This window comes from Stegostoma tigrinum, chromosome 4 (assembly GCF_030684315.1).
Source record: "Stegostoma tigrinum isolate sSteTig4 chromosome 4, sSteTig4.hap1, whole genome shotgun sequence".
NCBI classification, from domain to species: domain Eukaryota; kingdom Metazoa; phylum Chordata; class Chondrichthyes; order Orectolobiformes; family Stegostomatidae; genus Stegostoma; species Stegostoma tigrinum.
The window spans coordinates 40646861-40672754 of NC_081357.1; the positions used below are offsets into that span (position 1 = coordinate 40646861).

At 41.6% G+C, this 25894-nt stretch overlaps 1 protein-coding gene across 3 annotated transcripts in view; it reads right to left on the reverse strand.

Moving 5' to 3' along the window:
• Positions 1 to 5125: 5125 nt before the first annotated feature.
• The window catches only part of LOC125452599 (gamma-aminobutyric acid receptor subunit rho-2-like), a 64722-nt gene continuing 43953 nt past the window's right edge, over positions 5126 to 25894 (reverse strand). Inside the window, exons 6-9 of one of the 3 annotated variants that reach the window (XM_048531226.2) lie at positions 25600 to 25740; positions 22628 to 22702; positions 19278 to 19474; positions 5126 to 6330 (exon numbers count right to left, since the gene is read on the reverse strand). In XM_048531226.2, the coding sequence (XP_048387183.1) occupies positions 6031 to 6330; positions 19278 to 19474; positions 22628 to 22702; positions 25600 to 25740 (713 nt within the window). In that variant the 3' untranslated portion in view covers positions 5126 to 6030. Of the gene's footprint in view, positions 6331 to 19277; positions 19475 to 21485; positions 21540 to 22627; positions 22781 to 25599; positions 25741 to 25894 lie in introns of those variants that run through there. The other 2 variants (XM_048531225.2, XM_048531228.2) reach the window with 2 other exon arrangements.

The following is a 25894-nucleotide window of genomic DNA, read 5'->3' on the forward strand; positions in this document are numbered from 1 at the left end:
ATCTTTGTGACCTCCTGAAAAAACTCAGTCAAGTTAGTGAGGCACAAAACCGTGCTGTCTATCACTAATAAGTCCATTTGCTTCAAAATGCATATTGATGTTGTCCCTGAGAATCTTTTCCAATAGTTCAGCTACCACTGACATGAGGCTCACAGGTTTGTATTTTCCAGGATTATCCCTGCTACCCTTCTTAAACAATGGGACAACGTTGGCTATTCACCAGTCCTCTGGGACCTCGCCTGTGGCCGATGAGGATGCAAAAAGTGAGTTCATTTTCTGCTTCTGCGTTCATTCTTAAGATGTGGCCATCGCTGACCTGGCAACATATTATTATTCATTTAAGGGTTGTGGACTTCCGTAGCTGGGCCACTGTCTATTGCACATCTCCAGTTACCCTTGAGAAGGTGGTGGTGAGCTGCCTTCTTGAACCACTGCAATCCATTAGGTGTAGGTGCACCCACAATGCCATTAGGTACGGAATTCTGGACCATTGAAGGAACTGCAAAATATTTTCAATTCAGAATAGTGAGTGGCTTGGAGGGGAACTTGCAGGTGATGGTGCTCCCATAGAGCCTTTGTACTTCTAAATTGAAGTGATTCTGTGTTCGGTATGTGCTGCCTAAGGAGCACTGGTGAATTTCTATAGCGCATCTTGTAGACAGAACACACTGCTGCTTCTGAATGGTGATGGTAGACTGACAGAGGGCCTGTGGGTGAGGTGCCAATCGGTCAGGCTACTTTGTCCTGGACGTCATCAAAAATCTTGAGTGATGTCCGAGCTACACTCATTCAGGCAAGTGGGGAGTATTTCATCACACTCCTGACTTGTGCCTTGTGGATGGCACACAGGCTTTTTGGGGAGTCCAGAGGTGAGTTACCCACTGCAGAATTTCCCGCCTCTAACTTGCTCTTATCGCCATAGTATTTATCTGATTAGTCCGGTTCAGTTTCTGGTCAATGGTAACCAGGGGTAGGCAGCATCCAGGCTCCTGAGACCATCCAGTCATCCAGTGCCTGATCCACTCCATCCACGTTCCTATTCTTTTCCCTTTCTCCTTTTCTCTTTCTCTTTAGTTTTTGCTTCTACTTGCCTTCTGGAAAGAGCTCAGTTGTGGAAGCATTGAAAGTTAATGTATCGAAGAGGAAAGTGGAAGGCGATAGGAAGGCAGCTTTGTTGGGGCCTGGAGCGTGACTCTAGCAGACAGCAGTGAGGCAGCTGGCGGGGGGCTGAGCATGGGACATGGCATTGGCTTCTACACTGGTGGAGGTGACATCAGTGAGGCAGGGCCACCAGTGAAAGGTGGCACCTGAGGAGCGGTGACTTCACATTGGTTGGGTCCAACGCTGGTGGCGACGAAGTGGTGGTGGAAGTGTTATAGATTCTATGTGAGATGTCTCTTTTTTTAAATTATCCGTAAACTATTCAAAAAGGCACCGGATCATGGTGACAATGGAAGCTTTTCACAGTATTTTACTGCGTTTTTCACTGTGAAATATACATGACAATAAAATCATTCATCAAATCATTCATCATGCCAATTTGTTTGCCCATCTTTAGTTTCCCTGAGAAGATAGTATTCAATGTTCTTCTTTGGGAAGATCTAACTGGGAAGTTTTGAGTTTATCCATGTTACTGGAGTCACGTATATGTCAGACTGAGATCTGCTTCTCTAATGAATCAACTAGATTTTTACAACAATCTGACAGTTTTATTTTCACTTTTGCTGATGCCAACCTTGTTGCCAGACTTTTAAAATTGAATTCAATTTCTTAATCTGCCAGTGTGGGTCTAGAATGAACATCGGCTAGATCATTAACTCAGCCTTTCCAGATAGTCCAGCAACATAACCAACACGGCACTGTTCCCTAAATATGATCATTTCAATTACCTGTGTGCATGAAACAAGAACGCAGTTTAATTGTAGGCCTGATTGAGGGCCAGTGTAGCTGAGAATCAGTCTCAACATCAGGAAAGTTGCAATTGTCTCCATCAGCATTGCTATGATGAAATGTATTCATAGTTAATTAACATAGTTGATTATCTACGGTAGTTACTTCATCACAGGCCATCTGCGATGTTCAAACATCATTTGCATTGTTGAACCATCAACTCGGTAAAAGTGATAGTCTATTGAGTTTGTTATGAGGCAGCAGTTTAGACATGATGAAATATCAGTCAATTAGGCAAAGCAAGTATATGATAGTGATAAGTGAGAATGCTTGACGAGTCCTGAAGCTGTCATGTGGAATGGAGGAGCATGGATAGTGGTTTAAAAAGTGCCTTTTGTCTTTATTCATCCTTTGGCTGATGTACAAGAACTCCTGGTCTTCTCCCAAGAAGGCAATAGCTCATTCCCCTGGATTCTCTCACTGTCTCTCCCTCTATCTCTGCCTAACCCATTGATAAACCTTATTCTGGGGTTAGCCATTCATTAATGTGTCAATACGGGCAATTTAGCATGGCTGATCCACCCAGCCTGCACATCTTTGGACTGTGGGAGGAAACCGGAGCACCTAGAGGAAACCCACGCAGACACGGGGAGAATGTGAAAACTCCACGCAGACAGTTACCCGAGGCTGGAATCGAACTCGGGTCCCTGGTGCTGTGAGGCTGCAGTGTTAACCACTGAGCCACCATGCCGCCCCTACAACATAGTTACAACATAGCCTTCTTGCTCACGAATCTATGCCTTGTCTAATAAAGGCGAGTTATAGGGGGATGGGCATGGGTGGGATGCTGCAAGGGGCGGTGTGGACTTGTTGGGCCAAAGGGCCTGTTTCCACACTGTAAGGAATCTAATCTATTCTAATCTAAACCCTAATGGCCAATGACTCATGATGCAAGGAAGAGCAATGTCCCCTTGCTCACCTCTATTTGAAAGTTCGTTTTCATTCTTTCTCAGACCAACGCCTTCTAATTTTTGAAAATGAATACTCATAATAGAGTAGTGACATCCAGAAAATCATTTGTTTACTTGTAGAATGCTAGCTACTATTGCAACATAGTTAAATGAGGTCTCATCTTCTACATGAAATACCCAATATGGAATACTAAAATCACACAGTTTTAAAGGAATCTCTAATTTCCAAGACCTCAGTGTGCATGGCAAAGAGAGGAAACAAAGTATATCTATTGTATTCTCCATAATTTCCAATTTGCAATGTTTTATGCTCATGCTGCGTGCCTAATTTGGAATGTAGTTTGTAAATTCAGTTGTATTGAGTGGAATATGCTCCAAAGGAGCAAACTAAATTTTATTGCAAATTTTGCAATAATCAAGTCAAAATGTGTTGTAAAGTATCTTTTACGAACTTTATGAACACAGTGGGGGAGGGATGGTGGGTTTCCAAGGTGGCTTGGTGGTTAGCCCTATTGCCTCACAGCATCAGGGACCGGCGTTGATTCCAGCCTCGGGTGACTGTGTGTTCGTGGGTTTCCACAGGGTGCTCCAGTTTCCACCCATAGTCCAAAGATGTGCAAGTTAAGTGGATTAGTCATGGTAAATTGTCCATAATGTTCATGTGCGTTAGCGGTGGGAGTTGCACAATTACAGGGAAAGGGGACGGGGGATGAGTCTGAGTGGGATGCTCTTTGATGGATTGGTGGGGACAGAATGGTCTGTTTCCATGCTGAGGGAATTCAATAAACAAACTATAAACACAATGAAAACAAAAGCTATGCTTGGAAGGCCTGGCAAGAAATGTGGGCAGCTTCGTGATGGGGAATAATTCAAGTTGAGTGACAATCTGATGATCACTGTCATTTTGTGGAAGATTTGAGCCATATTGGTTGCTATTTTATAGAATGAGCATATCACCCTGTTCTTGTGCAAACTAGTCACTGGATTCTCGCAATTCATATTTTTTCCAATTCTTCTCCGGTCCCCATTTTTTTCCTACTGGCTGAACTATTTAATTAGCAAAGTAGGGCTTGAAGCAAAAGGTCCCCTTCACTCCAACACAGAACTACCATGTTGCAGTGCCCTTGTCATTCATGACCTTTCTCGGCAATGCCACCACTCCCAGAGGAATTGTTAAAATACCTGCCCTTGTCACTTTTCTCTGCACTACCTCTTACACTTGAATGTCACCAACATCTTGATGACCGGGATTTGGTTTCACAGATAGAGGGCCTGAGCCAAGGTGATACAATTCAGGGAGTGTTTTGACGGGGTGGTTGCTAAGGTGATGCTCCACCCTGTAGATGATGCCAGAACTAGGGTCATCAGTCTGTGGACTTGTCTTTCCCAGAGTTGGTTGGAGGCAGAGCCATTGAATATTTTCAATGTTGCTTAGATAGATTCTGGATTAACAAGGTAGTCAAAGGTTATAGCGGGTGGCCAGAAAAGTAGAGTTGAAGCCACAATCAGATTAGCCATGGCACGTCAAGTTGTAGATGTGGCCGAGGGCTGAAAGGCCTACACCTGCTCCTAATCTGTATGCTGGTACATAGACATGATTTATTCCATGTTCTACAGCTTTTCACTATCATTAAATACTTTTCACTAACTGCTGATGCTTGGCTATTTCAATACCATCTGTGGGGCATGAGCATTAGCCATGTTTTTTTCTCTTCTGCATCCAGCTCTTAGTTTCACTAATCCAAGGCTTTAAAAGATTAATCTTTCAAACCTTCTTCAGCCTAATGGCTTCGTCATAGTCCCTGGTTTAGCCTTCTGTACTTCATCCTGCTCACTCCAACCACTGGTGGTCCACATCTCTAGAACACTCTCCTCATACCCCAAATCTTTGTTCTTCTCTCTTAAATTCTAAAACTTTATAAATGTTATCTCTTCAACCAAGTCTTTGGTCCATTCCTTATAACCATCTCACAGGGCTCATTGTTTAATTTCTTTCTATTTCAAAAATTTGGACATTTCATTAGAGTAAATTACCATAAGAATGACCTTAAAGAATGTTACTAGTTAAGAATGAATTTTGAGCAGGCAAGTATACGGTGATAAAAGATTATTGAAACTACTATTGCAGATTTATTTTCAAGGGCGATCACAAGTGGTACGAAAGCTCACTGTAATGACTGAGACACAAAGAGAATGAAGAAATACAATTTTACTCTTACAGGGAAAAGTCAAATCAAGAAAACTGCTTTCTCTTTATTGCTATATTTTATGGTCATATGGGAACTGTTATTGAGAACAATAAGCATTCTTTAGGTATCATCATTTAACACAGTCATTCAACAAACCTCATTTGATACAGCTTAACCACCAAAATTACCACCAGTATTATACATATAATAGATCTAAAAAACATTTTTTAAAAATTACAATCTTAAATATTATAAAATTTCTAGCTGTTCAATGTTGAAATCATATCATGAGACTATAGAAACAGAAAATTCTCTTCTGCTACGACATTCAATGCCTGTACTCAAGCAGAATTTTGGTTAACTTAATTAAGCAGTAATGGTCTGGTACAATAAATGGTGCTGGGAAGCAAAATCACTTTTGCAGTTCACATGTTCACTAACAAGTAGCAAGCACTGGAGTTATAGCCTGGCTGCAAACTAAAGGTCCCTCTTTACCCACAAAATAATTCTCAGTCACAGTCTCTAAAGAATATCCCCGCCCCAGTGTGACTTTTTTCCCGTAGCAACCATTTGGTGGTCATCCAATTATATTAAATTACGAATAATTTTGTGCTGGCTGAGCCTTCGAGGAACTAGATTATCCAAGGTCATTTCACATAAGATGACTGCAACTAAAAGCACATGATGTCAACCTGGGCTGCAGTAGATGCCAGGCTCCAGGAGTGAAATGTCAATGTCTAATCCGGTTCCATGCAGAATTCAGTATAATTGGCTTTTACTTTACAGAAAATATATATACATTCAGGCTACTGCAGATGTAAGGTCAATATTAAGGCAACGTTTACACAAATAAATTATGAGCCAAAATTAACCTTACAAAATGCAGTAACGCTGTACACGGTGCATTCATTGTTTGTGTACATATGCTGCATCCTACTAGTTTTGGTTTTAAAAGGAAACAGCTTTGTTCAAATTAACATCTATAAATATACAGCCCAATACACTAAGTTAAATAATATATAAGATGCTGGAAATATCATTCTACAGTATTTATCTATTGCATGGGTATTCTGAATGATCCGCATGCCAACAAACTCCCTAAGGCGACGTTTTTTCTGTAAATTGGAATCTCCACCAATGGATAGGCGAACCTGCTTGACCCTGTCATCAGTACTGATTGAAGTTCTGGTATATCCTGCCAGACTGTTGGCATCTGCTTCACTAAAGGTACCATCAAACATTAAGTCCTTAGTGCTGGCAATCCCACATATGCAAGGAAACTGGGAAAACAGACAAGAAAATTATTTCAAATTTGAGAAGAGATCCTGGAATTATGTGCATGAACTGAACAGTTTGGTACTAATGCACAACATATATAAGTGCATTACTGAGTTTGCAAAACATTTTTGATGATTTTTAAAAGTCATTGTTATGTTGCAAGATTACAATCCCAGGAAATTGAACACTTTCTACCACTTTGGCCCTCGAGTATTCACAACAAGTATTTCCACCTGGGATTTTATTTTCTTTTGTGGAATGTTAGCATCAGTGGCAAGGGCAGCTTTTGTTTCCATCCCTAAACACCTTTGGGAAGGTGGTAGTCAACTTTTTTTCTTAAGCCAAGTAAACAGGCATTGTATCAGAGGACTGGAAAGCTACAAATTTAAATCAGACTTTTGAGAAACCAACTCCCATTCAGCTATTATTCATTGACTTGCATTAAAACAAGTTTTAAATTTTCATCCTTCTTTGCAAATCTCCCTATGACTTTTCCTTGCCACTCTCTAACTCTGTCGCCTCCTCCAGTCCCTCAAACCTTCAAGATCTCTTCACTCTTCCAACACTGGCCTCTTTTGGATCCATAACTTTAATAACTTGACTATTACTGTCTGTGCCTTCAATGACTAGATGCTAAGCTCTGGAATTCCTCCTTTAATTCCTTTTCCTCATCTACAGCAACCCTTAAAAATTAGCTCTTTGTTCCAGCTTTTGGTCAGAAGTGCAGTACAGCAGGTAGTTGAGTTCGATTGATTGATGATAAATGGTTTGTGGCTGCAGAAGAAAAGGTCAGCAAAGTTGCAGATAGATAATGGTGCAGCATCATGTTGTACACAGACCTGTGCAAAGTGCCTTAACATTTCAATCGAAAAACAAGGCTCTTGAAAGAAAGGTTAATGTTATACGATGGCGCCACACTCCTGCTGAGAGGAAAATTTACTCTGAGGCCCAATGCAATGAGAATGATGATGTTAAAATTCCAGATCATTGATGCGAGCAAAGGCCACTCAACTCAGCCAGAGTGAGATCAAAGCTTGGGCTGCCTGGTCACCTTCAGTGCGCAAAAAGAAATTTGTAACATGTAGCAGCACATTGAACTGCTCACTATTGAACAGATCTGTGAGGAGTACATCGAATTGTTAACAGGTTTAAGATGTCTTCCTGGAAAGTATCATTTCAAAATAGATCAGGTAAGCATTTACCAAGGAAAGATGCAGCTGCCCTTAAACACCAGATGTAAGTGCTGGGAAAGAAAGGAGATTTCAAGAAAGTAACAGTTTCTACAGAATGGATTAGCAGCACAGTAGCAGTGAACACAACTCCAAAAAACTGACAGTACACATCAAACTAAAGAATCTAAATAACAGCTGAAGAGATCTCATTATCCCTTACTAACCATCACAGGAATTTTGCCACAACTGAAGGGCAAAACCTTTATTATCCTAGACTTGAAGGGTGGTTATAGGCAACAGAATCTGGACAAAAGCAGCAGCTTTCTAATTCTACTTTGGGTGCCCTTGGAGGATACAGATGGTGGTCCATGCCATTTGATATTTCTGCAGTTGCAGAGGACTATTAATGCCGGCAGCGTGAGATTATAAATGAGTTAGTGGAAGCTATAGTGGATGATTTGCTATTTGACTGATGCAGAGAAACAAATGAAGAAGCCATTGCTGACCATGAGCAAAATATAACCAAAGTGACTCTCAAGCTGAACCGGAAACTGCACAGATGTACAGAAGGTTCTTGGGGTTCAAGTCCATAGCTCCCTAATAGCGGCCATGCAAGTAGATAGGGTAGTAAAGAAGTCATATGGCATATTTGATCGGGAAATTGAGTACAAGAGTCAGGATGTCACATTGCAGCTTTATAAGGTGTTGGTTACGATATTGCATTCAATTTTGGTAGCCGCATTACGGGAATGATGGAGAAGGTGCATAAGAGGTTTACCAGGATGCTACTCGGATTAGAGGGTGTGAGCTACAAGAAGAGGCTGGAAACATTCGGGTTGTTTTCTCTTGCTTGGCAGAGGCTGAGGGGAAACTTGATAGAAGTCTATAAAATTACGAGATGTGTAGATAGTGTTGAGGTCAGAATCGGTTTCCAGAGTTGAAATGTCTAATGCTAGGGGGATGCACTTAAGGTTAGAGGGGAAGAGTTCAAAGGAGATGTGAGGGGCAGGTTTTTCACACAGACAGTGGTAGGAGTCTGGAACATACTGCCAGGAGTGGTGGTGGAGCAGATACAATAAGGGCATTTTATGGACTATTAGATAAGCACATGAATATAAAAGGAATGGAGGGATATGGATCAAGGGCTGACAGAAGAGATTAGCTTCATTTGGCATCATGATCGGCACAACATCGTGGGCTGAAGGGCCCATTCCTGTGCTGTATTATTTCACATTGAAGACAGAGAGATATGACTTGGAGCAAACCTAATGCAGTAAGGAAACCAAATGCCTAATTCAAATGGAACAATGCAACATTCAGATTGGCCATTGTCTTTTTTTATGAACATTTTTAGTAACATCTACGTGAAAGAAACAAACTGACAGTTAAGCCAGACCTGAAGGCACTTTCTAACATTATCCTCGACCATTTACTATTTGCTCCAAAGCATCTGCAAACCATATTATTGCAGTGACAGCTCTATAATCTGGATGTGAGATATAGGCAAGAAAAACAGTTGCACATAGCTGACATGCTGTCAAGATAGTGCATGCAGTTACTTTGTATTAAATACAAAGGGGAGAACAAAGCAACCATCGTTGATAAGGGAAGTCAGGGACAATGTAAAAACAAAAGAAAAAGCATACAATGGTGAAGATTAGTGGAAAGCCAGAGGATTGGGAAACCTTTAAAAACTAGCAGAGGGTAGCTAAAAATCAGTAAGTAGGGGGAAGATGAAATATGAGGGTAAGCTAGCTAGTAATGTAAAAGAAGATTGCAAGATTTTTTTAGATGTATAAAAGGTAAAGGAGAGGCAAGAGTGGACATTGCACTACTGGAAAATGAAGCTGGAGAAGTAGTAATAGGGAACAAAGAAATGGCAGAGGAACTGAATAGATGCTTTGCATCAGTTTTTGCAGTGGAAGATACCAGCAGTATTCCAGCACTTCAAGAGAGTCAGGGGGCAGAGGCGAGTGTAGTGGCCATTACTAAGGAGAAGGTGCTGGGGAAGCTGAAAGGTCTAAAGGTGGAAAAATCATCCAGACTAGATGGACTGCAGCCCATGGTTCTGAAGGAGATAGCTGAGGAGATTGAGAGGCATTGCTGATGATCGTTCATGAATCACTGGAGTCAGAGAGGGTCCCAGAGGCCTGCAAAATGGCTAATGTATCACCCCCTTTTTAAGAAGGGAGGGTGGCAGAAGACAGGAAATTATAGGCCAGTTAGCCTGGCTTCAGTCATTGATAAGGTTTTAGAGTTACTAAGAATGATATAGCAGGACACTTGGAAGCACAATGTGAAATAGGGCTGAGTCGGCATGGCTTTATCAAAGGAAGGTCATGCCTGACAAATCTGTTAGAATTCTTTAAGGAGATAATGAGAAGTTATACAAAAGAGAGCCAGTGACGTGATCTCTTTGGATTTCCAGAAGGCCTTTGACTAGGTGCTGCACTGGAGGCTGCTAAATAAGTTAAGAGACCATGGTGTTAGGGGCAAGGTACTGCTATGTACAGACAATTGGCTAACTGGCAGAATACAAGATCAGAGGTACACTCCTGAGCAAAAATCAAAGAACTGCAGATGTTGGAAATCAGAAGAAACAAGACCAGAAATTGCTGAAAAACTGAAGAGGTCCAGCAGAATCTGTGGAGAGAAAACAGAGTTAACACTTCAAGTCCAGTGACTCTTCATCAGAAGTGAAGGAGGACTTGCCATCACTGGAGGGGATCCAGAGGAGTTTTACAAGAATGATCCTGGGGATGAAGAGCTGGTTAATTGAGGAGCGGTTGAGGACTCTGTGTCTGTGTTTGAAGGAGTTTAGAAGGATGAGAGAGATCTTATTGAAACTTACAGAAGACTAAATGGCCTGAACAGAGTGGAAGTTAGGTTAATTGTCGAGGTGTTTCCATTAGTAGGAGCGACTAGGTGGTTAATTTGTGGAACTCACTTCTGCAGATGGGTGCGAAGACCAAATTATTGATTGTATTTAAAACAGAGACAGAAATGTTCTTGTTTAGTAGGTGGATCACGGATTATGGGGACAAGGCAGGAGAATGGGTTTGAGAAACCTATCAACCGCGATCGAATGGTGGAATAGACTCAATGGACCAAATGAACTAATTCTGCTCCTACATCTTATAGACTTCTATTTTGAGATAGAAGTGCAATATGGGGGCTTTTGTAGCACAGTGGTAGTGTCCCTATCTCAAAGCCAGTAAGCCTGGGTTCAAGTCTCACCTCTCCTAGACATGTGCCCTAGCAATGCTCCTTCTGGATTGAAACTGTCATGAGATTTCTACCATGAGGTCCTCACTGCAGAGATCCATCCTACCGCCAGATTAGGGAAGACACCCCACATTTCCAGTCAGACTGTTGTCCAGTGAGCTTCCTCATGTGTCTGTTCTTGAATGAGCTGATTGACAGGCAATCAGTGAGTTACCTTGCCGGATGGAGTGGCACATTGGTTGTGATCTAACACACATGTTCCCACACTTTGAAAACACATGGGAAAATTCTGCCACAGTAACTGCACAAATACATATCATAATGTATTGTTTGAGCCACATTATACATTACAGTGTGCATTCCTTCCTGAACCTGTCCTGTGAAAGCTCTCTTGCAGTGAATATGTATAATCAGTATTACAATATTCTTCATTTTCATGCAAAATAAATCGACAATTATAAATGCAGCATTTTTATCCATACTAATGCATAATGTTCATTTTCAAAAGTAAATTGAATGTACTGTACTATTCTGCATTCTATGTTCTATGTTCTGGGGTCTAAAGACAACAAAAGTTAAATACATAGGTCATGTACTAATAAGGAAATGTCTTTGCCTGGGTACTGAAAGGGTGAGCTCTAACTGCGATCCAGCAACAACAGATGTAAATGTAATGTAGCAACCTGTTGGACTCATCAAATCTTTAATGAAATTCAATAAATTGGAGTGGAGCGGGGGGAGTGGGGTGAGGTTGGTGGGGGCAGAGATATGATTCAAGGCTGGAGCTTTGCCTAACCCATTTAGTACTCTTGGAGCAGCCTTGCTGTGAAATACCTCAAGGTGGAGGACTGACTCTCCTGAGGAATTCCTCTGGCTGTCCTCTGTGAGCATAGAGGCCCCTAATCCTATTAATTTACTGCTAACCTCACAGCAAGAGGCAGACTGCAGTTTTCTCTGCGTGCGTCGTGACACAGCAGGGACTCTGCATGGTGCTGGGAAAGATGTAGTACCATGAGTGGGCAATGGCACTTGAATCAGGCTTATGCCAGTTCATTGACTGTCCACTTCTGCGCAGCATGTTACCAAATCCTGTGGCAACACCACCTTGGGAACGTCACTTGGAAGCTGGGCAGTGTTGAGAGAGATAATGGGAACTGCAGATGCTGGAGAATCCAAGATAACAAAGTGAGTAGCTGGATGAACACAGCAGGCCAAGCAGCATCTCAGGAGTACAAAAGTTGACGTTTCGGGCCTAGACCCTTCATCAGAAAAGGGGGATGGGGAGAGGATTCTGAAATAAATAGGGAGAGAAGGGGAGGCGGACTGAAGATGGATAGAGGAGAAGATAGGTGGAGGGGAGAGTATGAGTGGGGAGGTAGGGAGGGGATAGGTCAGTCCGGGGAGGACGGACAGGTCAAGGAGGCAGGATGGGGTTAGTAGGCAGGAAATGAAGGTGCGGCTGGAGGTGGGAATAGGTGAGAGGCAGGTGGGGATGAGCTGGGCTGGTTTTGGGATGCAGTCGGGGGAGGGGAGATTTTGAAGCTGGTGATTCCCCACAATGTGGATTTCACATTCACGGGGGCAGCGTGGTGGCTCAGTCGTTGGCACTGCAGCCTCACAGCGCCAGGGACCCGGGTTTGATTCCAGCTTCGGGTAACTGTCTGTGCGGAGTTTGCACATTCTCCCTGTGTCTGTGTGGGTTTCCTCCGAGTGCTCCAGTTTCCTCCTGCAGACCAAAGATGTGCAGGCTAGGTGGATTGGCCATGCTAAATTGCCCGGTGTTCAGGGGTGTGTTGGTTATAGGGAGATAGGTCTGGGTGGGGTGCTCCAAGGAGCAGTGTGGACTTGTTGGGCCGAAGGGCCTGTTTCCACACTGTAGGGAATCTAATCTAATCTATCCCCTCCCTACCTCCCCACCCATACTCTCTTCTCTTCTATCCATCTTCAGTCCGTCTCCCCCTCTCTCCCTATTTATTTCAGAATCCTCTCCCCATCCCCCTTTTCTGATGAAGGGTCTAAACCCGAAATGTCAACTTTTGTGCTCGTCAGACGCTGCTTTGCCTGCTGTGTTCATCCAGCCTCGCACTTTGTTAGCTGGACAGTGTTGAGTTTTTCCACTGCTTTCCCCAAAAGGCCAGGAAAATCCAGCCTTCTGCATGCAATTGACACATTTTGACAAATTACAGCAGCTTTTGTGCTGTGATTTTCTGTTTGCTTACCCACTTGAACCTAAGTTTGAGCATTCACAAAGGGATCATTTCAACAAGTGCCGAGAGAAAGAGTAGAACATTCCAGGGAACAGATACACCCCAGAAACCTGAGAGCGCTGAACTTTATTTCTGTTTCTAAACTTTTTGAAATGCAACCAGAAAAAAACCTTTCCCCATCATGTTCAGAAACTTCAATAAGCTCGAATATTTTAAAACTGAAGTTACAGTACAGTGTTTACAATGAATGAGTTAGTGAGTGTGAAATAACATGAATTGGAAATGTTGGACTGGTGTCTCCTCTTTCTTCAGTGGTATCCAATGTAGCAATTTTCATGGTGTGCTGTCCTTCTCAAAGTTGATCATTAGGTTTCATTTGTTACAATAACTTTCATCTGTTGCCTTCACAACAAATGTGAGGACACAGTTGTTTAAATAGCTGGTGCATCCACACCCTTTGGGGTGAAACAGAGAGTATAATCTTGCTCCCCGCACATGCGAAGAGCAGGCTGGCTGGATTGTGCGCATATGATCATGTCCAATCGTGGTAGCACCTTGCTCATCTGCGTCTGCTTGTATTTTACCAGCAATGGGAGAGATATCCAAGCTGTTTCTTTGGCCAGTTGGGGAATTACTGACCACTGAAGGTCCTCCTCTTCTTTATCAGTGGCAGAAGGTCCAGATGCCATGTGACAAGACTGAGGAGTGTCCACTTGCTTGGCACCCTGCTTCCAATGGAGGCCACTCCACAATGGTAATTACTCAGATAAAGAAGAAAAAGACTGCAATGCTGGAGATCTGAAATATAAGCAGAAAGTCCTGGAGAAACCCAGCAGGCCTGGCAGCATCCAGGGGGAGAGAGGAACAGAGTTAATGTTTCAAGTTCAATGACTCTTCTTTGGACTTCTTCCTCTGGTTCTGAAGAAGACATGTCAGACTCAGCATGTGAACTCTGTTTCTCTCTCCACAGATGACGCCAGACTGCTGAGTTTCTCCAGGACTTCTTGTTTTTATTTATGGTTATTTATTATTCCTATTTCCCTAAACCCAGCATACCACCTCCCCCCCCCTCCCCCTCAACTCCTCCACCTTAACTGAGACCCGCCAGTGTGGTCCTGCAAAACCCCAAACTTAAACTCAGTATTAAACCTTAAGATTTCCTTTCTGTGGGGGCAGCCTGCAGTTCCAGCAGTGGCCACTGGCCCTAGTGGCAGTGTAGAGCTGCTAACAAATTGATTGGTAGGAGGCAACACAAGATCACAGTGAAAACATCCCAAACTGCAGGTGCACAGCACGAGGAGTGGGCAGGAGGGGAAGCTCATCCTCAGAGTGACGTGCCCAATTTGTTTAGCATTTAAAGAGGGGCAGGTGCAGAATTACAGTCAAATCCTCCATCAGAATGAAGTTGGAGCTTTTTGACTTGCATGCATCAGATGCAAGAAACAGACTTGAAAAAGGGAGAGAGATAATGGGAACTGCAGATGCTGGAGATTCCAAGATAATAAAATGTGAGGCTGGATGAACACAGCAGGCCAAGCAGCATCTCAGGAGCACAAAAGCTGACGTTTCGGGCCTAGACCCTTCATCAGAGAGGGGGATGGGGGGAGGGAACTGGAATAAATAGGGAGAGAGGGGGAGGCGGACCGAAGATGGAGAGTAAAGAAGATAGGTGGAGAGGGTGTAGGTGGGGAGGTAGGGAGGGGATAGGTCAGTCCAGGGAAGACGGACAGGTCAAGGAGGTGGGATGAGGTTAGTAGGTAGCTGGGGGTGCGGCTTGGGGTGGGAGGAAGGGATGGGTGAGAGGAAGAACCGGTTAGGGAGGCAGAGACAGGTTGGACTGGTTTTGGGATGCAGTGGGTGGGGGGGAAGAGCTGGGCTGGTTGTGTGGTGCAGTGGGGGGAGGGGATGAACTGGGCTGGTTTAGGGATGCAGTGGGGGAAGGGGAGATTTTGAAACTGGTGAAGTCCACATTGATACCATATGGCTGCAGGGTTCCCAGGCGGAATATGAGTTGCTGTTCCTGCAACCTTCGGGTGGCATCATTGTGGCAGTGCAGGAGGCCCATGATGGACATGTCATCAAGAGAATGGGAGGGGGAGTGGAAATGGTTTGCGACTGGGAGGTGCAGTGAAAAAGGGAGGCCACTTTCTGCAGAATAAAAAGAGGACAGTGGTTGGTCAGGCCATTATCACCACAGTGTCAATCTTAATTCTCAGACCAGGCAGGTCGATTCTGATTGGTCTGGGTGTTGCCATGGGGCTGCAGCAGAGCTTAGCTACCCACATTATCTTATTTCCTAAAATAAGGTGCAATGGAAAACTGAATATTTATGTATGTGGCTTCTAGAACAGCAAATGCATCACACTGGTTGATGATCTTAAATTGGTTTTCACGGTAAATCGTAGCACGCTCCAGATTATTTAGTAAATGACAGAATTTATTGACAGAATGGCAATGATGGAGTCACATTTAATGGAGGATGTACTCTTCTGAGGCTTTTAAACATGAGCTGGTCGACCACGAGTGGCATGCTGCCAGCTGTGACTGGTCAATGGAACCTGGTTTTTAATATGATCCATCAGTCATTGGGACGTACAGCCTACATCACACTGGCACTGAAGCTCTGATATCACATTACTCATTTGTGTGGTAGATCACATGTCTTTTTGGCTTGATGGCAGCTTCCTATTGGTGGAGAAACCCACTTGTGCATTTGTTGTGTAGGACTAACAGCAAGCTTCACCTGTTGTTCACATTTCCGAGAATCCTTTCCCCTTCCAGGTTAATCTGAGGGTAGACTATGCACTGTTCAGCCCTAAAAGTAGTGAACATAGGTCCTTTCATGAGCTTTCACATTATAAAACAAGTGATGATTTGATCAGGGTATCCGATAGGGCATCTCCCAAAACTATCTTAGAGTCAAGCTTACAAGGTGAGGTTGCCAATAAGATTGATCTTGTTGTATTTGCGATTGTAGGAATGAATAGGTATGTTGACCAGTGAAATGTAGAAACACAAAACTAGAAACTGGGAGCTGGAGTAGGCCATTCAGCCCAATGAAACTGCTCTGCTATTAAATATGATCATGACTGATCATCCAACTCAGTACTCTGTTCCTGTTTTCTCTCTATATCCCATCCCCTCAGCACCAAGAACTATACCTAACACCCTCTGAAAAAAGTGTAGGCTTTTTGTAGACAGTAGTTAAAAATTCATTTTCTGACTTTTCACCTAATATATTGAGGAAGGGGAGCTCATTTAATTGCTCAATTTCAAAGGTATGTTTGAGTGCAGGCTGACATTTATCGAGCGGTGTAAAGAAATTCTGAAAGGAACATGTAGCACCGACAACACATTTTTCAAGGTTGCCTTCAATCTGCATTGGAAGAGGCAAAGTCACTATAATTTTACTTAGTTGTTCTCTTACCAGAGAAAGAGAGAGAGAGTGAGAGAGACTGGTGATGTTTTAACCTAAGTGTCACCACACCTCAGGTGAGGGGAGAATCCTTCATGGTAACCTCAACTGGTGTGGGAATTGAACCCGTGCTGCTGGTGTCACTGTGCATCACAAATCAGCCAACTGAGCTAAAAATTCAGTTTGATCTGCTTATAGACAGCAGAAACCAATCAAGGTGTTTCTGAACAAAAACAAAGTTGTTGGGACAAATATCTTGGTTATTCACCTTATCCATGCCCCTCATAATTTTATAAACCTCTATTAAGGTCAGCCTGAACCTCCAGGGAAAATAACCCCAGCCTATTCAACCTCTTCCCCATAACTCTAACCCTCCAGTCCTGGCAACATCCTTGTAAATCTTTTCTGCATTCTTTAAAGTTTAACAACATCTTTTCTATAGAAGGGTGACCTGAATTGTATGCAGTGTTCTAAAAGTGGCCTCACCAATGTCCTGTACCGCCGCAATATGACATTCTAACTCCTATACTCAATGTTTTGACTAATGAAGGCAAGCATGCCAAAAGCCTTCTTCACCACCCTGCCTATCTGTGACACCACTTTCAAGGAATGATGCACCTGCACCTCTAGGTCTACTTGTTCAGCAACTCTCCCCAGGGCCCTACCATTAATTGTAGAAGTCCTGCAACATGTCACATATATTTAAATTAAATTCCATCTGCCACTCCTTCACCCATTGGTATAACTGATCAAGGTCCCATTGTACTCTGAGATAATCTTCACTGTCCTCTGTACCACCTATTTTGGTATCATCTGCAAGCTTACTAACTGTACCTCCTATCTTCACATCCAAATCTTTTGTACAAATGATGAAAAAAAGTGTAGCCAGCACTGATCCTTGTGGCATATTGCTGGTCATAGGTTTCCAGTCCGATAAACAACCCTCCACCACTACCCTCTGTCTCCTATCTTCAAGCCAATCTTGAATCCAATTGGTTAATGCCCTCTGGATCCCATGTGATCTAATCTTACTAACCTGTCTACCATGAGGAACCTTGTTGAAGCTTTCCTGAAGTCAATATAAACATCTGATTGGACAATTTGTGGATTTGTTAAAAGGAAATCATGTTTGATGAACCTGTTGAATATTTTTAAGATGTTACTAATAAAAGCGATAAATAAGAGTACACTTAGATTTTCCAAAGGCTTCTGATAAAGTCCAGAATAAAAGCATGTGGGATAGGAGGTAACATGGATTAATGGTTAGTCAACAGAGAGAAAACAGAGTGGGAATAAATGGGTCAATCTTAAGTTCGCAGCCTGTGACTAGGGGCGTATTGCAAGGATCAGTACTTGGTAACTAGCTTTTCACAAGATTTCTCAATGATTTTGAAGTGAGGACCAAATGTAATATTTCCAAATTTGCAGTTGACACAAAGTTAATTGGGAATGTGTGTTGTGAGGAAAATGTGAAGTGGCTTCAGGAGAATGTGGAATAGAGAATGGGCAAGAAGATGAAAGATGGAATACAATATGGGAAAATGTAAGGTTATCTACTTTGGTTGGAGAAAACAGACGTGCAGAGCATTTCTTAAATGGTAAGAGGTTGGAAAGTGTAGATGTTCAATGGAACCTAGCTGTCCTTGTCATTAAGTCACTGAAGGCTAACGGGCAGGGGCAGTAAGCTATGAGAAGATCTTGCCTTCTCATAAAGGAGCCAGGTTAGACCACATGAAGCACTTTTGTGCAGTTTTGGTCTCACTAACTCAGGAAAACTATTACAGCCATAGAAGAAGTGCAATAAAGGTTCATTAGACTTGTTCCTGGGATGGCAGGATTGTCCTAGGAAGAGAGATTAGGCAAATGGGCCTGTATTCTCTGGTGTTTTAAAGAACGAGTGGTAATTTCATTGAAACCTACAAAATACTTAATTGAATAGACAGGATAGATGCCGGTAAGAATTTTCCCTTGGCTGGGGAGTCTAGAACCAAGGGGCACAGTTTAGAAATAGAGGGTATACCACTTAGGATGAGAAGAAAAGCTTTTATTCAGAGTTGTGAATCTTTGCAATTTTCTAGTGCAATTGAGCTGTGGAAGCTCAACCTTTGAGTATGTTTAAGGTAGAGATTTTATAGATTTCTGATTACCAACCATGCAAAAGATTATGGGCATGGATAGGTTAAAAAGAAGTGCTCGATTGGTCAGGACCACATTGAATGATAGGGCAGGCTTGATGGGCTGAATGGCTGATTCCTGCTCTTATGTTCCTATGCTACATCTCTACACCAACTGTGGCCAAAACAATCAGCACCCTCTTCTCCTTTTATATGAATTGGTGTTTCGTTTTCAAGCTTCTTGCATTCCAGTTCTGATGAGTGCAAGGTGAAAAGTTTAAACTTCTAGTTCCCTATTATCAATTTTTAAGTTCTGTACTACTAAGCTTTTATTTAATGAAGTTAATGAATGGATTTGCACTCCAAATGATTTTTTAAATTTGTAATCTAAAGTGTTCTTCCCATTATTGTCCAAGCTGGCTTGCAACATGGGTCCCACCGTGATGGGAAAATCTGCTTATAGCCAGTCTACATATTAACCTGAATGAAAGAGCTCCTCAGCTCTAACACGCCTAGGGATCATCAGAACACAGCAGTGACAGAAATAAACAAGGGCAAAGGCAGGATGGTACAAGGTCATGGACGGATTTACAAACAATGTCAAGGATTATGCATTAAGTGCATGACTGAATAAAGAGCCAGTGATGGTTGATCAGAATGATAGTAAAGGGGTAACAGGTCTTAGTCCAGAGGATGATGTAGGCAGCAGATTACGTATAAAAGACAAAACCTGGCATAACAAAATGAAAATGCAGATGTGTGAAGTTTTTGACCACTATAGGGGAACAGTGTTAAATATCTAGATTCAGTTCTCACCTTTTCCTGCAATTTTCTTTGTTTCCTCTCTTGAACTGTAGTCAGGTAATTGACAGCTGCGTACTCCAGCACCGAGAGAAAGACAAACACAAAACTAACCCACAGGTAAATGTCCACAGCTTTAATGTACGACACTCTTGGCATGGAAGCATTCACACCCGTGATAATAGTGGACATTGTTAGAACTGTCGTTATACCTGGAAATACAGAAAACTTTGAAAAATGTTATGTCAATTTTACATGGAAAAAGTATCAGACATGTGATATGTTCAATTTTAAAGAAGACATTTTTTTAAACATTGTAGATGTCTGCTAACAATTTAGAATGGGTGCCTGCCATTGAAAAATGTTTATCCCTACCTGATCCTCAGCTTATAAATAGATTGCAAACATTGTGTTTCTGCAGTGTGGTGGTTGTCACATTTGCCTTACAAGCTGAAAGGGGGCAAAGAAGAGTAAAGAATTTTGATAATCACAAATTGTGTAGTTACAGTCAGTAGATGTGGATATGTAATACTTTGATTGGATATTATAATCATACATATGAATTTGAATATAATTGGATAATATAAACTTGGAATGTAAGGTAGAATCAACATTTTTGGACAGAGATAAATGTGTGTAAATGTGCAATCCTTCCATTGCAAAACTAGTTTCTTTAAGAACAGTGTTATACCATTGTTTCATAGCAAATCGGGAAATTTTGTGTTAGCTTTGATGGATACATCCTCCGTGCATGCATGAATGAATGCTTAGGCAAAGAAACTTAAGTCACATTGGTCTTTGAGGGAACAATGTTCCCTTTCAGAGGCAAGTCCCCAGTTTGAATCCAGGCAGAAACATTGTTGAAGATCAAGTATTGGCAGATCAGGAAGAATGTATTGCTTTTGTCGCTAGGCTCTCGTGGTGCAATAATGTCCCTGCCTCTAGTCCCGAAGGTTTGGGTTCAAATCCCACCAATGCCGAAGGTGTGTTGTAAACTGTGTAGATAGGTTGCTTAAGGTAAACAGAGTGCAACAGTTCACAACTTTCTCTGGGACAACAAGAAATGAGCAATAAACACAGCCTAGACAGTGAAGCACACATCCTATTAATGTATTTTTAAAAAATATCAATTCCTGAAATTTTTTAAGACAGGGAATGAAAGTTTGGAGAATAAATTGTTTCATCTTCCTTAATGAGTAAGGATTGCAGCACCAATTCCTTTTGATTGAGGTTTGCTATGGTCATGATATTTTTCAGAATAAGCTAAGTAAAACATTAGGACAGGTGATTCATCTTAGGTGCCTGACTGTTACACATGACATCCGATAGTTAATTCCAATAGTATTGCATATCAGGCACTAATTGCAATCAGCAGGCAATCTGGTACCTTTGTAATATATGGGTCTGAAAGAGGTAATCCAGAGGAATATCATAGATATATGATGTAAGATGTTATTTGAATTGTGAGAACAGATTAAGATCTAGAAGGAGTAGAACTTAACATTCTGGTCCTTCTCAGAATCTCTGTAATAATGTCTATAATGTAATATGTACAGTAACTAGTTGGTAATATGCAATAAACTATTTTTTGTTCAATACTAGAACTGTTCCTAGTAGGACAGTAAGTGAAATTCCTCGACCACATTAGACCAAGCAGAACCTGCAGATCCTCCCATCTAAAGAGGAATGTTACAACAAAGCTACCAGTTGGTGGACTGCAGGGTCTGCTCGGCTGCCTCATACGACATGGTGAGTCATAGGTGGGAATCTCATGTCACTGCCTCATACAACATGCTGGCACTGGTGGAGCCCTGAAGATTTTCAGCGTCTTCAGACTTGGTTTTTGGTCACCTGGTCATGCAGACAGTTTGCAACAGGGAAGCACTGAACATCTAAGGACTGTACAGAAGAAATCATCTGGGCAACATTCAACAAGGAAGAATCTACAGTTAGTGGTAAAAGTATTTTGGATCTAGTAAGTGCTGCGCTGCAGCAAGTGGATCAGGCACTCTCCAGAGAAGAATTAGCAACGCATATTCACACTGCATCATATGGTGGTGGTCTTTAGGAGCAGTCCCAAGTCAGAATTCAGTTGAAGAGCAAATGGACATCAGAGGCTCCGTTGGTTAAGGTAAACATCCTAGTGGTCAGTGGGCCTAAAACGGTTACAGCCTGGGAAAGCAAAAAAGGCAGGAAAATACTTACAGTTCAGATTGAGCCTTGCCACCAGTGTGGGTGGGTACCACAATGCACAACTACAGTGAAGAAATCAAGAGCCTGAAAAGCAATTAAAACTGAGGTTGCAGATTTGAGCACATCACAAAGGTAGAATTAAAGTAACAAAGGGGGAGATTTGAAGCCTAAGCAGCCGTGGAATAACAGAAGAAGAAAATTAGAAGTCATTATTAAAGGTGCAGAAAAGGTGAGAAATTCTTTGTTAAAACCAAATTATTTAAACCACAGGTAGTGAGAATCATGTAGGAAAAAGGCAAAATAAATAGGGATTGCTGTTACAGACCATGGGATTCATTCCAAAAATGTCTGTTAGAGAAGCAAGATTAATCTGATAAAACCATAAATAGTAATTTAGTAAAATTAAGATTGAAGTTGGCCTCACTTATTAAAGCCACAGGCTTTAAGTGATATTGTTAAGAAAGTGAGAAACATTGAATAAGACGCCAACCACAGGAATTATCCACTTTAGATGCAAAAGATGGGAATTCGTAATATATTTCAAGAAGGACCAGGAGGTCAAAGTGTCCAACAGCAGGAGTCTTTTCCTAGTTATCCCAAGCTGTTCCCACCTAAATGGCCAATCACATCATCCTTATGTCATTTGACTGTCATTCTTAAAGGGACATGGTTCTCAGAATCTTGGTAACAACGTCAATCATTGATTAGTTGCTAACATGAAATAAACTACCTCTTGATCAGTATAATGGGCTCTTCTAGTTAGACCAGCCTGTGGTTGTCTTCTATTGCAACTGATCAAGCACACCCAGTAGATCCCAGTACCTAAAGAAGATGGTGCCAACCACACGGTGAGAACAGATTAGGGTTAGCTGCGCATATGACAACCACTTGTTCTGAGTCACTACCTGAGACAAAGTTCTGCCCCTCAAAATTGAGTTCTAACATTGCAGGTAAGTTGAAGGAGAGATTTATTTTGATCAGAACTGCAGTACAATAAGTGTGGCTAGAATTGGATCATAATTAACTCAATAATTTCTCCACAATCTCTTTTAAGCTATTTTAGCAAAGCTTTAACTGGTAATTGCTTATCAACTTTGTTTGAGGCTAAAGTTTTAATTTCTTTAACAACATATATCATGATACAAAAAAATTAAAATGGCATCTTAGCTTACCTAATGAAACTCTAGCCGGTACAGCTTGGCGATCAATCCAGAATGACACCCAGGACAACATTACCATCAAAGTCGCTGGGAAGTAGGTTTGTAGCAAAAAGAAAAAAATGTGGCGGCGCAAAGTGAAGTTAATGTACAAACGATTGTACCAACCTATTTGCAAAAGTGGATGGTTGTCAATATACATTCTCATGCATTTACCCCAAATAAACGTTGCATTGCTGAGAAAAGGCACATTCTGTCAAAGGTTTCTATCTAGCTTTTTTCCAGACAATTTGCAAAATTAACAATTCAAAGGAAAAATCAACATTTATACTGCACAAGTGGATAGTGCTGGGAAGTAGACTCTGATTGGCAGGAGCGTTGCTGTAGAGAATCACACGTTAATGGTGTTCGACAGTTAACTGTCAAACTTTGTTTAAATTTTAAACCAAGGATATTGACTGATTAGTCAAGGCATTGCCCTGAGAAATGAACAAGCAAAAGGCTATCACCTACTAATTAACTTTAGTTAATTTTGGTTCAAAGGTCCACTTAAAATAAAACCAAATCTGTCTTATGACCATAACATTTAAAAGTTCAACAATGGAATACATTTTTACAGTGGGGATTAGGAAAGGTATTCTGGCAGTGAATTTCTCAGATTAAACATATTTTAGGGTTTTAGCTAAGGGAATCATTTAAATGACAGTTAATCCAGTGACAACCCCTTAAGAGTAAGTCATAAATTCTAACAAGCCAGCTGAATATGTTAACACGGCCTCCCCCCATGCAAACATTAACTTCACGAGTGAACAGCTTTTTCAGTTGATAGGAATAATTTGGGTCAAAATAAACAATCATTAAAACATCATGCCCAAATAACTCCAAAAATCCATCAAATAAGATATAATCAGCCGGATAAAAAGTACTGCACATTTTGTCAGTCTTCTGCTATAATTATAGTAGGAGACTGGGAAACCTCCCAGAACTTTACAGCTCTGATGTTCATCCATTTAACTTATGCGATGCAGGTAGTGAACTACAAATTGTTTCATGGGCAAATGTATTGTTCTGCTCATGTAGTTAATTGCCTGCCATTCTACAGAAAAGTTTAATTAACAATGAGAAACTAAATCAATTGTTTTGGATCTCTTCAAATGTATTTTTAATTCTCAATGAACATGTCAGAGAAGAACATTACTACCTTCAGAAATTCCAGCTGCATTGTGTTTCCCTAGCTGTCTTTCAAAATGAGAACAATTTCCTTTCTAATTAATGCATTAGTTTACTCTAAATGAATCTTCTTACAAAAGTAAGATTTGTTTTATCTTCTCACACATCATAAAGGTGCGTTTGAATGCAAAATGCTTTCCATGATTGTACATAAGAATCTTGAATATAGTGCTTCTGTTTTGATAGGTAGTTCAGCAGCCATAGTTAAGGGTGGTATGCTTGGTCAAAACTTTTTCTTAGTTCTTAGATTCATGTTTATCCCTGGAAGATTATCTGAATGTAGATCATTTTACTTATCAATTTAATATCCGTTCTTCAACTAAGTTCCTTCCAATAACTGATTAACTTTCACTTTCTGTACTTTGTAATTGTCAAGTATAATTCCAAGTTCAGGTACAATTTTGTCTAAATACGGTATTAACAGTTTTTCTTTCAGCAGCATGATTTATCACAGAAAATGTACAGTATCAAATCCATTGTATTATGGTAAGGTTAGTTGTAGATTTTTGTTTGTGATTCTCTGTTTGGTGGGATACTGATTTTAGGGAGGTCATCAAGAACTTTGCTGAACAGAAATGAGGAAATGCCCATGAACATATAGAACATAGAACATAGAACATTACAGCACAGTACAGGCCCTTCGGCCCTCGATGTTGTGCTGACCTGTCATACCGATCTCAAGCCCATCTAACCTACACTATTCCATGTACGTCCATATGCTTGTCCAATGACGACTTAAACGTACCTAATGTTGGTGAATCTACTACTGTTGCAGGCAAAGCGTTCCATTCCCTTACTACTCTCTGAGTAAAGAAACTACCTCTGACATCTGTCCTATATCTTTCAGCCCTCAATTTAAAGCTATGCCCCCTCGTGCTCGCCATCACCATCCTAGGAAAAAGGCTCTCCCTGTCCATCCTATCTAACCCTCTGATTATTTTATATGTTTCAATTAAGTCACCTCTCAACCTTCTTCTCTCTAATGAAAACAGCCTCAAGTCCCTCAGCCTTTCCTCGTAAGACCTTCCCTCCATGCCAGGCAACATCCTAGTAAATCTCCTCTGCACCCTTTCCAAAGATTCCACATCCTTCTTATAATGCGGTGACCAGAACTGTACACAATACTCCAAGTGCGGCCGCACCAGAGTTTTGTACAGCTGCAGCATAACCTCTTGGTTCCAGAACTCGATCCCTCTATTAATAAAAGCTAAAACACTGTATGCCTTCTTAACAGCCCTGTCAACCTGGGTGGCAACTTTCAAGGATCTGTGTACATGGACACCGAGATCTCTCTGCTCATCTACACTACTAAGAATCTTACCATTAGCCCTGTACTTTGCCTTCCGGTTACTCCTACCAAACTTGTCCGCATTAAACTCCATTTGCCACCTCTCAGCCCAGCTCTGCAGCTTATCTAAGTCTCTCTGCAACCTACAGCATCCTTCGTCACTATCCACAACTCCACCGACCTTAGTGTCGTCTGCAAATTTACTAACCCATCCTTCTACGCCCTCATCCAGGTCATTTATAAAAATGACAAACAGCAGTGGACCCAACACCGACCCTTGCGGTACACCACTAGTAACTGGTCTCCAGGATGAACATTTCCCATCAACTACCACCCTGAAGAAGGAGAAACAACTGAAAAGTAGATAAAGCAGAGCTGCCAAGTTGCTCAGCTATTTTATAATCCCTCTGTTGGGTTACCAAATAAAATGGATGAGATTTCAATTCACGAGTCACATACAAACACTCACCTGTACTACTGTAGAAAGCTAACTTGGAGGTCGTGTGAAATCTCTGGATAAGGAATTGAGACAAGGAGACCTTCTCATCTGTCTTCAATGCATCTCTATCACCCTTCCAGTATAGCATGAGGTCATCTTCAGTGTAAGCATCTGCCATGAAAGAAATACAAACACAGTATTTAATCGTGACAGATTAAAACTGGATATCAAGACCTCAGCCTCTCGTGAACAAATTATGCTGTAGTGTTAATTTTAGATACAAAACCACCAAATATTAGAAATTCAAAAGTTGCTGTGATGTACA